The sequence below is a fragment of the Mytilus trossulus genome, chromosome 1 (assembly GCF_036588685.1).
Source record: "Mytilus trossulus isolate FHL-02 chromosome 1, PNRI_Mtr1.1.1.hap1, whole genome shotgun sequence".
Classification (NCBI taxonomy): Eukaryota; Metazoa; Mollusca; class Bivalvia; order Mytilida; family Mytilidae; genus Mytilus; species Mytilus trossulus.
Window position 1 is genome coordinate 38,827,535 of NC_086373.1, and position 14,042 is coordinate 38,841,576.

The 14,042-nt window shown below is 32.7% G+C and overlaps 1 protein-coding gene across 1 annotated transcript; it reads right to left on the reverse strand.

The window, feature by feature from the left end:
* Window positions 1-1,705: 1,705 nt before the first annotated feature.
* LOC134707749 (transforming growth factor-beta-induced protein ig-h3-like) lies at window positions 1,706-6,836 on the reverse strand. Its single transcript, XM_063567780.1, has 6 exons — window positions 6,594-6,836; window positions 5,064-5,290; window positions 3,690-3,879; window positions 3,158-3,256; window positions 2,619-2,729; window positions 1,706-1,825 (listed from the first exon to the last, which is right to left on the reverse strand). Exons 1-6 carry the CDS (start codon window positions 6,745-6,747, stop codon window positions 1,737-1,739), a joined length of 870 nt encoding a protein of 289 aa, XP_063423850.1. The 5' UTR covers window positions 6,748-6,836; the 3' UTR covers window positions 1,706-1,736.
* Between the last annotated feature and the right edge of the window lie 7,206 nt (window positions 6,837-14,042).

Sequence of the window (14,042 nt, forward strand, 5' to 3'; positions counted from 1 at the left end):
TAAAGAATTTCTTTTAGTTACATTCAGATGGAGATTTTATTAAAGACTGAGGTCCTGCAACATTAAGTCATTTTGCTTCTGAAGGTTATCGAAATGAAAGTTTTAAACATATACTCAAATTTAGATACGTCGGATATCTTTTTTGAAGATAGTTCTTGTTAGCTCTTAACCTGTGAGAGAGATGTAACAGCAAAACAAAAGAAATATTGTATAACCTATCTCACCAAAAGCACAAACAATACTATAACATGAACATATTAATATAACAGTGATGGTGCTTTTGTCTGATTTACCCTTAAATATAACGGTTTTCAATGTAATAGACTAAACTTGCATTTTACCATTGTTTAAAATAAGATCCAAAATTTTGCTCCATTCAATAGTTAGTTTCAAAGAAGATTTTTGTAAAGGATCAATGTTCAAGTTATGCTACCTGCATTTTCACTCTGGGTTGTGTTAGAAAGAAACGCTTGAAGTCGTACCCGTACATTTTATTCTGAAACCGAGCCGACCAGTTTTTGCTCTTGTTCCGTAATGATGCATGCTTAGCGCATATACTCATATTTGCTGGTTAATATGCAAATGCATTGTCTGATGTGTTAGCAACAAACGTTAATTGATTCAGAAATTGGAATGCATTTGTTGTTTCTAAGACGTTCGTTGAGATACCAGAAGATATGGTCACATAAATACTACACATAAACATCAGTACATTTGTACAAAATGTTAGGGTCAATCTCAGCTCTTGTATATCTCAAATGACAATATTCTAGAAAATTACATGCGGAACGTTTAATGTCTTTTATAAACATAATTATTGGTAATGTAAAAAGGAGATGCGGATGATTTTCAATGAGACAGCTTCTCACAACAGACCAAATGACATAGAGTTAACAACTATATGTTCCCGTACGGTATTCTACAATGAATAAAGTTATACCGCATAGTCAGTCATAAAAGGGCCCAAATAAAATTCAGATAAGAAAAATAACGACCTAATTTTTTGTACTTAAGAATTGAATGCTTCTTTTTGTAAATTTATTGGGGTGTAAAAGCGTTGACCGAAGTACATTTTGTATGAAGCGCGGAAGCGCTTCATTCTAAAAAAGTACACACGGTCAACGCTTTTACAACCCTATAAAGTTACAAAAAGAAGCATTCAATACTTATAATTACATTTTTTAGCTAGGATCATGAAAACACGATTTTTATCCAGTTTTATTTAATTCACCTGTGCACTTTATTGTGGGACCTCGTGTCATCATGCATGGTAAATGTTATTGTCTTAGCAATTGTTTACGGAATAACATGTGATGTGCTGTTAGCCAATCAGAATAACGTATTATAATGAAACATACATCTAATGTTATTATAAAAAAATGAATGAAACACAAATATATAGCACAGCACCAAACGACAACAACTGAATTAAAGGCTCGTGAATTTGGTCAGGCACCAACAGAATGATGAGGGGGATCAAAAAAAGATAATGGATACCAAAACCTCCCCTAATCCTAAGTCAGTGGTTCAACAGAACAATACAAGTACTGCGCGAAACAATAAACAAACAAAGCATGTGATCAACAGCAACAAACAACCACCCAGTTACAGGCTCCTGACTTGGGACAGACAGTACAGGCTCCTGACTTGGGACAGACAGTTAGTTATAGAAATTAGAAGAGAAAAAACTACTAAATATATTATGTTTTAAATGATTTTCTAAGATTTATTTCATCCTACAATAGCTTGTTTATGATATGCACTACGCCGTTCTTTGTGATAAGATCTGGCTCTGAAATACCGCTGTTGTTCACTGTAATGTTTCCTGTAAATGGTGAAAAAAATACATTTTAAAAAGTGCAGATTGAACTGGCAACCCTTGAAAGTGTGTGGGTTTTTTTTTTTTAAACGAGTATCTCGAGAGTATTCGAACTTTAGAAGATTGATTTATTGTTGGTGTTTTATCCACGTTTTACCTCCCTTTCAGCACCATGGAAGACAAAGAACCTGCAACGAACAGTCACAACGGGTTTTTTTTGTTACATTTTTGTAATTGACTGTCCAATGACTGGTTATTATCTGATAAACAGTTCTTGTTATTTGTGGGTTTTTTTATTATTGTATTCAATAGTCCATTTGCCAATTACCGATTTGATTCTGACGTTATTACACACTTTTTTAAACAAAGAACTTCCCTTTGTCAAACATAGACTGGTTATTGGCTTTTGTCAATGCCAAGTATGATGAATTGAAAGTCATGTATCTGCGATTTAACTATTTTTTCATAAAAAATAACAGTTTTAGATTAGCAACAACTTAATGTAATTAAAAGATTTGAAAGCCTGAAATATTACTCACATTACCACAGGTAAATTTGCTCGTTCTGCTAGCTCTATTATAAATGAAAATTAATGTCCCTCATAAGGGAGACAACCGAAAGAGGGATCTCTACTTACAGGGTCAACCACGGGAATCGACAAATAGTCTATTTTGGTACTAATTATTATTCATGTCCTATATTCAACTTGATGCCAACATTAGGACACATACACGTACTTCGTACATTTGCACACATAGAGTTAAAAAAAATTATACTTATCTTTTTAAGTACTACTTACCGGGACTAACATTTATTCTAATTCTGCTACCTTGAGATGTGAATAGGTCTTGTCCATTAACCAGGTCAGCAGTGAAATACACAGAGTTGACAATCAAGCTCGAAACAAAATCTTAAATTAAAACAAAGGGATAAAAATACCACTGTGACAGTGCAATAGAATTACTGTTATCCCCGAGACAAGTGAAATTATTTTTTCGTGCATGAACACTCTTGTTTGTATTCTCATCTGTGTCAAGTTTAATCAAGATCATCCTATAGTCAGTTAAGAACAGCTACGCGTTCAAAGCACATGCAAAGATGGACAGGGTTCTCTCTTTTCCTTCCCAAAAAATAAAGGAGTATACAATGTGTCCTTTTAAAACAATACTTTCGTCTTTACATAGTGTGCAAGTACTAGCAAATATCCAGATATTAATCTTTATTTTTATTTTACCAGTCAGAATTTGCGTGTAATCATCATTCAATTCATTTGGTTATTCAAATATAGGTCACTGTACGGACTTCAACAATGGCCAAAGCCCATACCACAAAACTTACTAGCAATAGCTGTGTCATTCATTAATAAATTAGTCATATTAAAATTAGGAGCTGCATCAAACGCCTCGTCATTTGGAACAAACATGGTTATGTTCTGTGCTATAAAAAAATAAAAGACCATATGTAAGGAATTTGCAAACCATGCATAAATATAAAAACATCAATTGAACATACTTAAAACAATAACATTTCTTAGCAGTTCATTATAATTATACAAAAATCAAAATATAATTGAGAACGTTGTTGTCTACTTCTGTATATGTTATCGGGTCTTCATCGTCACCATCACCAGCATCATCATCGCTATTGTTGTCAGTTTCTTTAATAGTAATTGGTTTTTTTTTCAAATTTTATTACTTAAATAATTTTGAATATATTTTAATGACTACGGTAAGTATATCTAATTTTTCAGATTATAGGAGATTACAAAAATCATTTAAATGATAAAAGGTACATACTACAGTAGTTGATTTTTTTTTTTATTATTGAGACTTGAAATGATAAAACAACCCGATATATATTATACAGTTACCTTTCAATTGATCATGCAGACCACCTTTATCAATTAATAGTGATATCTTGGAGAGATTTTGGTGTTCATGTACGTATTGAGTCGTGTAGACTTCGGGGAATCTGTAAAGCATCCGGTCAATTACATGGACAACACCATTGGTAGCAGTATTATCTGGACTAGTTATATTTGCACCAGAGATGGTGTGAACCTGTAATGAAATTTTTATTTTTTAAAAATGTTGACTAGCATGTTGGTCTCGAAATCATAATGCACGTACATTATCTGGACTAGTTATATTTGCACCAGAGATGGTGTGAACCTGTAATGATTTTTTTTATTTTTCAAAAATGTTGATTAGCATTTTGGTCTCGAAATCATAATTTACGTACATTATCTGGACTAGTTATATTTGCGCCAGAGATGGTGTGAACCTGTAATGATTTTTTTTATTTTTTTTCAAAAATGTTGATTAGCATTTTGGTCTCGAAATCATAATTTACGTACATTATCTGGAATAGTTATATTTGCGCCAGAGATGGTGTGAACCTGTAATGATTTTTTTTTTATTTCTCAAAAATGTTGATTAGCATTTTGGTCTCGAAATCATAATTTACGTACATTATCTGGAATAGTTATATTTGCGCCAGAGATGGTGTGAACCTGTACTGGATTTGTCATTTCTCAATAATCTTGACAAGCATTTTGGTCTCGAAATCAAAATTCAAGTACATTATAGTACCGTGAGTCGTAGGTACATATATTACGCCTAGTTGTGAGATCATTCATGCTGTAGCTTTAGAACAAAGTTAGATGATAAAGAAAACGCAATATACTTCTCAGATGTCCCAAGTTTTTATGCCCTTGTATGTCTTCTTAAAATTTAACAACAAGTATAAGAATTTTTTGTTGTCCTATTTCAAATTATATTTTTTTTGTAAACTAGTATTGATTTTGCTACAAAAGGCTCTAATAGAAAAATAATCGAAAAAGCATAAAGACCAAATCGAGTGCGAAGTTGAGGATACGAGTATGTTGATGGATAATATCGTGTAAATCAATATTTGGTGGAAGCTATGGGTTTGTTGACTTTGTTGTTCCGACTTTTTTTAAGGACCACGGTGTTGCCTCTGTCTTTTTCGACTTTTCATTATTTTTTTTCATTTTCAAATCTCCTTACTATTTGTGCTTTCCTCCTTATTCGACCTGGCCCATATGTGTGCCTTTTATATGCGGTATGGGCTTTGCTGATTGTTGAAGGCCGTACGATGACCTATAGTTGTTTAAAATTTCTGTGTCGTGTGATCTCTTGTGCATGGAGAGTTGTCTCATTGGCATTTATACCGCATCTTCTCTTTTTTATAATAGCACAAAACAATAGTTCGTTACATTTACCTTTGAGTTCCCCTTTGGATAAACATTAAATCGAAGTTGGCTGTTGTCTAACATCGTATCATAAAGGCCATTATTTTGTAGTGATGCCAAGAGAGATATGTCTTTTGTGATGTGATATGATACAATGTCAAATGCCAATTCCCAGTTTCCAAAATTAAAAATCTTCACAATTTCTGGTGGTAAATTATTAATCGCTGCATCACTTGGTGCAAAGACTGTATATGGACCTAAAAATATATTTATTGAAAAAAAGTTATTATAGAAGGTAACCAGATTTTTTTTTAAATTATTATTGATGCATTGTTTATTTTTAATATAGTTATTATTGTATTAAGAGAGCCTTATTGAAAATTGGTGTAATCCAAATGAGTTACTCTCTCTAAATAAAGATATTATTATTATTATTTGTTGTCCGCATCATGTACCTCAATCTTTTAGTACGCTCCAAGAATATGAAGAATGCTTGCAAATGGTATATCTCATGCATTGACTTTTATAACAAGATATATTCAAACAATTTTAAGTAAAAGAGGGACGAAAGATACCGAAGGGACAGTTAAACTCATAAATCTAAAACAAACTAACAACGCCGTGGCTAAAAATGAAAAAGACAAACAGACAAATAATAGTACACATGACACAACACGAACCCCACGAAAACTTAGTAAACTGTTCTATTTTATATGTGCATGCATGTTGTGTTACTTGTTTGATACTCTAAATTCGTATCGAACGATTTTGTGTAATAATGTAAAAAATACTCTTTATGTTCTTAATCTAAAAAGAATCGTTATTGCAGGAATATTTTTTACCAAACTAATCCATCCGTGTTGAACGCTTTTGCTAAAACATCTCTAAAATGTAATTTATATATATTCATCGGTTATGACTCATTAGCGGAATTTACTCGCAATAACGCAACGAGTGCCACTAGTGGAGCAGTTACTCATGACTAATCGTTGTATCATGGTAGTGTTTGTGGTGCTCAGTTAGAGTTATGTGATGTATTTTGTGGGCTTATAGTTGCAAGCTCGTTTTTTTTCCCTTGCCCAAAAATATATTCTCTAAACAAACCTCTCGCGAAACTTTTCATGGCAGATATACTGAAATGTATTTCAGTGCTGCATTTGAATTATTCCCCTTTGCATGTGTACATTTTCTTTGAACGGCATAAAGTCCCATTTAATGTATGTAAAAAGTACACTCTGTTTAAAGCACTCTAGCTGATCCTTTTGATTATAGCTTGTCGGTCGAGTGTAAAAATAAAAATCATTTTCGAAAAGAAAATAATATTACATTCCTGGGTAAGTTTAACTTGACGTGAGGCAAAATGTCGCACACACAATTATATGCTCGGCTATTTAGTTTAAAATAATATTGTTCATAAATTTCTACAATTCTTGAACCTTATTTTTACAAAGAATCTGCCCTGTCTGTTTTAACACTTATTTCATTAAGTGATAATTAAAATATTAACAAAAGTGTATGTTATTTTACAGTTGGTATTATATGTACAATGTATAATATTACCTGAATGGTCATCACCTAAGCGGTACATATATCCAGTGCCCTGTAGTAAATTGCCGAATGACGAACATCCTATGCTTGATAGCAAGTCATATATATCCTCTTTTGAATGAACATTACATATTAAAAAACTTGTCAGTAAAACCCGAAGCAACATTTTACTGTGAATTATTGACTCTTAAAAATAAAACCTATAAACACATTCTACTTATTAACACTGTGTATTTACATCTGATAGGTGATAATAGAAAGATATTGAACTTTGAAATAGTGATAAAATGAACAACTGATTTCATTGTTTGTGTAAGTTGTAAATATATTAGGTAGATATAGGAAGATGTGGTGTGAGTGCCAATGAGACAACTCTCCATCCAAATAACAATTTAAAAATTAAACCATTATAGGTTAAAGTACGGCCTTCAACACGGAGCCTTGGCTCACACCGAACAACAAGCTATAAAGGGCCCCAAAATTACTAGTGTAAAACCATTCAAACGGGAAAACCAACGGTCTAATCTATATAAACAAAACGAGAAACGAGAAACACGTATATATTACATAAACAAACGACAACTACTGTACATCAGATTCCTGACTTAGGACAGGTGCAAACATTTGCAGCGGGATTAAACGTTTTAATGGGCCCAAACCTTTTTCTGAAACAATAGCATAACATCACAACATAGAAAAACATACGATAAAATATCAATTGGCAGACTTAACTCAATCAAAAAACGTATGATTACACAATGAACGAATAAATTTGATCTGCGATATCTGAATACAAATGCACAGTTAAGTAAATATTAGAGACAAACATTCATGACCAAAAGGCTAACAAACAAATTCAAACACACTGAGAAATATTTAACCAATCAATGTTCACTTTAGAAAAAAACCGGGTTTTTTATAATCTTGGAAGTTTATACAAATGTTGTAAGAATAAGTGAAAAATTGAAGATATTACAAATAGTCCAAGCTGGTAAACAGACAAGATCCATATAAATAAAAAATGACAAAAAAAGCATTATAAACAGTATCAACAGGTCGAATTAACAAGAAAATACGATTTGAGAGTACTCGCAGTTACTGACAGCTAGTTAAAAGCCAAAACCAATTAATAGTAAAAAATCATGCATCAGAGACTAAAATCGACTAAAACACATCACAGGGATTTAGTATTTTAACGTCATTAATAGTCAAAGAAGACATGACTTGTGCAATGCCAAAAATAAATGTATCGACAGGTAGTAGTATAGTGAAGAGCGACTTCTATAGAAATAAAAGTTAACGTGGCTGTGTCCTCTATACATCTCGCCTCAAAAGATAATGAAATTTAGTTATGTTTTAATTTGCTAATGACAAAATCAATATTAGTGCCAATGTGAACTATATTCAGAGATCTAATTACAATATTGGTACGATAACCCTTACTTATAAGTTTGTTTAAAGGTTCGATGAGTTTACAAGGATCACATAGTGATTTCCTCGCTTTAAGTACAATATTACCCTAAAATTTAGGATGAGAAATACCATTTTTAATAAGCTTTCTACAGGTATAGCCAAATTTACTAATCAAATCTTTGTATCTATGAAAAAATTTAGTAAAAGTTTTAAGTAATTTATGGTATCGAAATCCCTGACACAACAATTTACCAGTGATGCATTGATTACGTTCGTTAAAATCTATGACATCAGAACACACACGGGCAAACCGAACGAGTTGCGATATATAAACACCGTATGATGGAGCCAAAGGCACATCGCCGTCTAAAAAAGGAAAATTAACAATAGGAAATGAAAAATCGTCTCTTTTGTCGTAAATTTTAGTGTGAAGTTTCCCGTTTGAAATTGAAATGTCTAAATCTAGAAAAGGACAACTGCTGCTGTTTATGTTAGATTTAGTTAAAGTAAGTTCGTTTGGGTAAATTTCTGAAGTATATTTAGAGAACTCTGGATTATTCAACGAAAAAATATCATCCAGATAACGGTAGGTATTTTTGAATGTATCAACCAAATGTAACAATGATGGGTCTTTACTGAGTTTGGTCATAAACTGAGATTCATAGCAATATATAAATAAATCTGCTATTAAAGGGGCACAGTTGGTGCCCATAGGAATACCTACTACCTGACGATACACTTTATCGCCGAAACGTACATAAATATTATCAAGCAGAAAGTTTAAAGCTTCAATCATATCCTCACATTTCCAGTAAGTGTATCTAGCATACTTTCCTTTTTCGTTACAGAAAAAGGCCTTAAACGAGTTACAGCAAATACAATTACAATGAGATTTTTCGAAAGACCATTTTATCAAATACAAAAACTTTTTCTTTATAAGATTGTGTGGAAGTGTAGTGTACAGAGTAGAAAAATCATAACTGTCAACAGAATTGTAAGGACCATTGAAAGCATGTATTTTATCTAAAACCTCTAAAGAATTTTTAACACTCCAAAAATAATTAATACCATTATTTTTATAAGCTTTATTACAAAAGTTAATAACCAGTTCTTTGATAGTAGTAAGGGATGTGGTTAGAAGCACTGATAGATTAGTAGTAGAACACTTACTCGAAGCGGAGATGAAACGGAATTTAAATGTTTTTTTGTGTAATTTCGGTAACCAGTACATGGTAGGGACTTTCAAATGTTCGGCAGATGCTTTAAGCTGGGCAGTGGCAGTGGTATGCTTGTTAACGATTTGACTCTCTGTGGTGCGCACTGACCTGAATGTAGAGGAATTGATAATTTCGTTTTGAAGAACTTTCGTGTAGTATATGCGTCACACCACCACTACATTATTTGCTGCCTTGTCTGCCGGTACGAACACAAACCGCTCTGCGAGTACCTTGAGTTTGTTTTTTATTCTAGAAATGGGTATATCATGGTTCCTATTATTAATTTCAGAATTGTTTTCTAAATGAGATATTCGAATATCAACAGTATTCATAATTTTATTCAAATAACTGTCTAAAGATTTTTTATCGGATTTTTCACGTTTGCACCAATTTTTACAATAGGCAGACAGAGCGTCTTTAATGACCTGACGACACTGTTTCCAATCTATTGTAGATGGAGGACGGTATTTCGGTCCTTTCTTTAGAAAAGTTATGACTTCACGGTCATCGACTATGTTGAGGTCTCCTGTGATAACATGACCATAGGGAACATATTTAAAACTAGATGTTTCGCAATCTCAAGTGGAAGAAACATTATTTTCTATATTGACGTCTGTTGTAATTGACGTATAATTGAAAATCAAATTTCTGCTCGGTTTTTTATAAGAATACGAAATAATGGGTTGTTCTATATTATCAAAATATGGAGGTATTAAGCTATAGACAGAAGAGTCATTAAATATGCTAGACAAATTAATAAAATCAATACCTCTATTTATATATTTTAATTTGAGAAAATGTCGTTTACGATTTTCAGGTTTATCAATAATAGGAAAAAGCCTGTGATGACAAAAGGCTGTAATAATACGGGTGTATTCATAAAATTGGCTAAAAAAAGAAATTTTATCACACTCAAGAAAAATAGCATATAATTTACTTATAGGTATCTGACCCAGTTTGCATAATACTTGATGTCTGCCATTATTCTTTATTATAGATAACAGATCAGCAAGTGTATAATTTATACGATGTTTAATATACGTTGATTGCGGTTCTTGCGTTTACCATGAGACCTATTATTTCTAAGTCGTTTATCAACAATATTAATGACATCGATATGAGTTTTAGATATGTTCCCCTGCCCTAATATTTTATCATTTAGACCGAGAGGATAAGCTGTTTGAAGTATTTTTATCCAAAACAATTCGCGAACTTCGCGTGATTTTTCAAATTGCTTGTGTGATTCTCCTGGTTGTTTTTGAACGGTTTCGAGCGGTTGGAATTTTATATATTTCAGATTATGATTATGCTTATCTAAATGCTGATTTACTAAACTTTTGAATTTTTTGGGTCTACGAAAGCGGTACAGATGTTCTTGATTTCTTCTGAAATACTCTCGTCCCGTCTGTCCCACATATTGAATACCACACTTAGGTTGGGTTGAAGTTACCACATATATTAGGTTTTGAGTTTTTCAGGTAATATCACAGGAAAAGGAGAGCGAAAAGGTTCTCCCGTTCACTGATGACCTTATAGTATTTTGAGAAGTTAATCTAAAACAAGTTAGTCATTTTTTGGCATTGCACGGGAAAATTTGTGGATATCCACGTGCATTTTTATTAAATAATCTGGCTGTAGTGGCATTACCAATACGTTTATTTATGCACGTAGATAACCTAGAAGTTGTGTTGTTGATAATATTTTTTCCATTCCGTAAAATCATGATTATTTAATAGGGGTATAGGATCAATACAAAAGACCGGAGGTTGTAACATTGAATGAGGATCACAGTTACGGAATAGGGAGTAATTAGGAGTGCAGTAAAGAACTCTTACAAAAACTGTAATAAAAGGCCCGACGTATGGACTTAAATATAACAAAACTGACATGACCTGTTTATCTCAAAATCTTACAGACGTATATATTGTGTACAAGTTGTAATGTTTAACAAATTATAAAAAGTTGTGGCGCAACCAAGGTGTGGATAAAAAAACGTATATAACTTGTACAAAAATCCTGTACAAATTCTAATGTGAACAAGATTACATCTTGTACGCAGCATTTGTATAAAATATATATATTTGATGTCATGATATCTCAGTAATATGGGTTCGAATCCCGGCGAGGGAAGAACCACAAATTTGCGAAAGCAAATTTACAGATCTAACATTGTTGGGTTGATGTTTAAACGAGTTTTATATATATATATATATTGTTGGGTTGGTGATTAGACGAGTTGTATATACATATTTATATTAAGATCCATTTGTACATCTTGTGATCAATTTTATTTGGCAATCGCCAGTGGCAGTCAACAGGGTTTAAGAACATCCGTTGTTCGACCTGTTAGTCAAATGCGTTTTGTTTAAATATACTTTTTCACTTTTTTGGTCTTTTGGAAAATGTTGTTTGTGCTGTTTTTAGACCCTTCTACAACGAAATTTGTTTTACATGCATACGTTTAAAAATTGCGGTTTTTATCCAACGCAATCATAGGTTTGAACGTAGTTTTAAATTTAGACTCGTTTATATTTTTTCGTTTGGGCTTGTATCATATTTTCCCTCTGGTTTATATGATCCGTTCATCCTATATTGACTCTTAGAATTCAAGCGTCTATCTAAAAATGAGGGTACTTTTTCTAAAAATGAGAGAAAAATGAGAGTACTTTTTATATGGCCTTCTAAATACTGTTTCGATCCGACCATTTGATATTCTCGGGGGGAGGGGGGGGCAGGAGAATTTGTTTTTGATCTGTTATTTATTTTTGTAAACTAACTGAGAGGACAGATTATTCATTTTCTGCACTATTGTAGTGGTGTCATTTTTACGCCTATTAAATAATAGGAAAAATATCTTTAAAGTTCTTAAATTAATTGTATTTATTATAACGTTTAAATCTTGAATTTTGATAAAGGAATATTATTGTTTAAATCCAAATCTACACTTTACTTTTTATATTGAGTTCATGAATATTCAAAAGGTTCTTAGTTAAAATTACGTATTTGATTGGTCATTGTGATTTCGCGGTCAATTTATATTTTGTATTGACCAGGTAGATTTGAACAAGAGATTGAAAATTACAGTCGCATTATATTGTATCCCGAATTTATATACCTGTGTTATTGTTTTAATTCATTGTGGACATAACATATTACCTGATTATTGTAAGTTAACTTCTTTATTATATTATTAATATTTTCACATGTAAATAATAAATTTAGCAAAGTTTCTATTGCATGATTTCGTTCTCCTCGTAAAGTTTGGTTATTACATAAGTATGATAGATGTAGCCTAGAATATTTTATTTAGCTTCGTGCTACATGTATTTTAGTATCTACCGTTAATTTGTCACGATAGAACATAGAACAATATATTTGCTTAGCTATCGTATTATTGACAGAGATAATTGATTTTTCATAATGCCCGCGTCACACTGTCCCGATTTTTACGCCGATGGCAACACGATTATGGCAATTTTCAAAATCGGGACTGATCGTATCCAGATCGGGCTATTCGTAGTGCCATCTTTAACCATCGTAGAACGATCGGCCACTTTTTCTGGCCTTCGGGGAAAACTTCGGGAAGGGTTCTAAAATTTTTAACATGTTAAAAAATCCCCGAAGGTGCGTCCGATGTTGAGGGTTCGTATTGAGTTCGTATCACCATCCTCGCCATCGTAATGTCACAGGGAATGCATCTTTGAACATCGTATTGCATTCGTGTTTCCATCGTTTTCATCGGGCAGTTTTGACATTACGATGTCTAAACGAATGAATCACGAAGCTACCCGAAGGTCCTACGATGGCAACACGAATTCGTGAAGACCTCGTAATCCCGTCGTGTTGCCATCGAATAAAAGTACGAAGGCGACAAGATGGAACTACGACGGTAATAAATCTAGCTAAATGTAAGTTAATTTTCGCGCTAAAATACATTTAAAGTGCCATGCGCGATATGCACTGGTCAGTCTAATACGACAGTTAAGAAAGACGTTCTCAAAACATTGAGCTCATATCATATGATTCTATGAGAACAAGAACAGAGACATCGTTGTTTCTATATATTTATTCAAATTGAACAAGAAGAGCAGCTATTACAGGCTCAGGATTTACTTTTACAAGTAAAATATTATTTTTTGTCAATTTTTCATATCATGTAACATAATGAAAATCATAAACACGCCTCGTACACCAACACTGCAGGTACACGTATATAGGGAAACCAACTTTTTCTTCATTATTCTGATTTTTAATGTATCGTCTAAGTTGTTGTCACGCGAATGTTTACTCCATAACCATTTTGTTTTCAATATTTCGTATTTTGCCGCATTTATTGCTTTCCCCACATCCTTCCTTTTGTCTATGTTATTATGATATTCTCATGGAAAGAGCTCATTTTGAATAAAAGGGATCAAAGAACCCATTACCTTACCTTTAAGATAGATCAGTAAACATGGGCATAATTATGGGTGATTATTATGATTAGTGCACACATTTTACAGTTCAAACAAAGCAATGCCGAGCGTGGCATCCCCTCGTATGTAACATATTGGGAACAAATATGGACACTATATTTGTATATGACAGATGCAGAAAATGGTAAATTGAATATGCATATTTGACACAAACTATTTTTTTAGAAATCAATCAAAACATTCAGTAACTGGAAATACCTTTAATATTGTCTTTAAAACGCGTGATGCCTTTGACATATAATTTAAATGCATTGTAAGCTTACACGACGTCTTTTAGACATCGTATGGCCATCGCACTATCATCGTGATCCATCATGTAGCCTTCGTAATCCATCGATCGTTTAGCCTTAAATTCG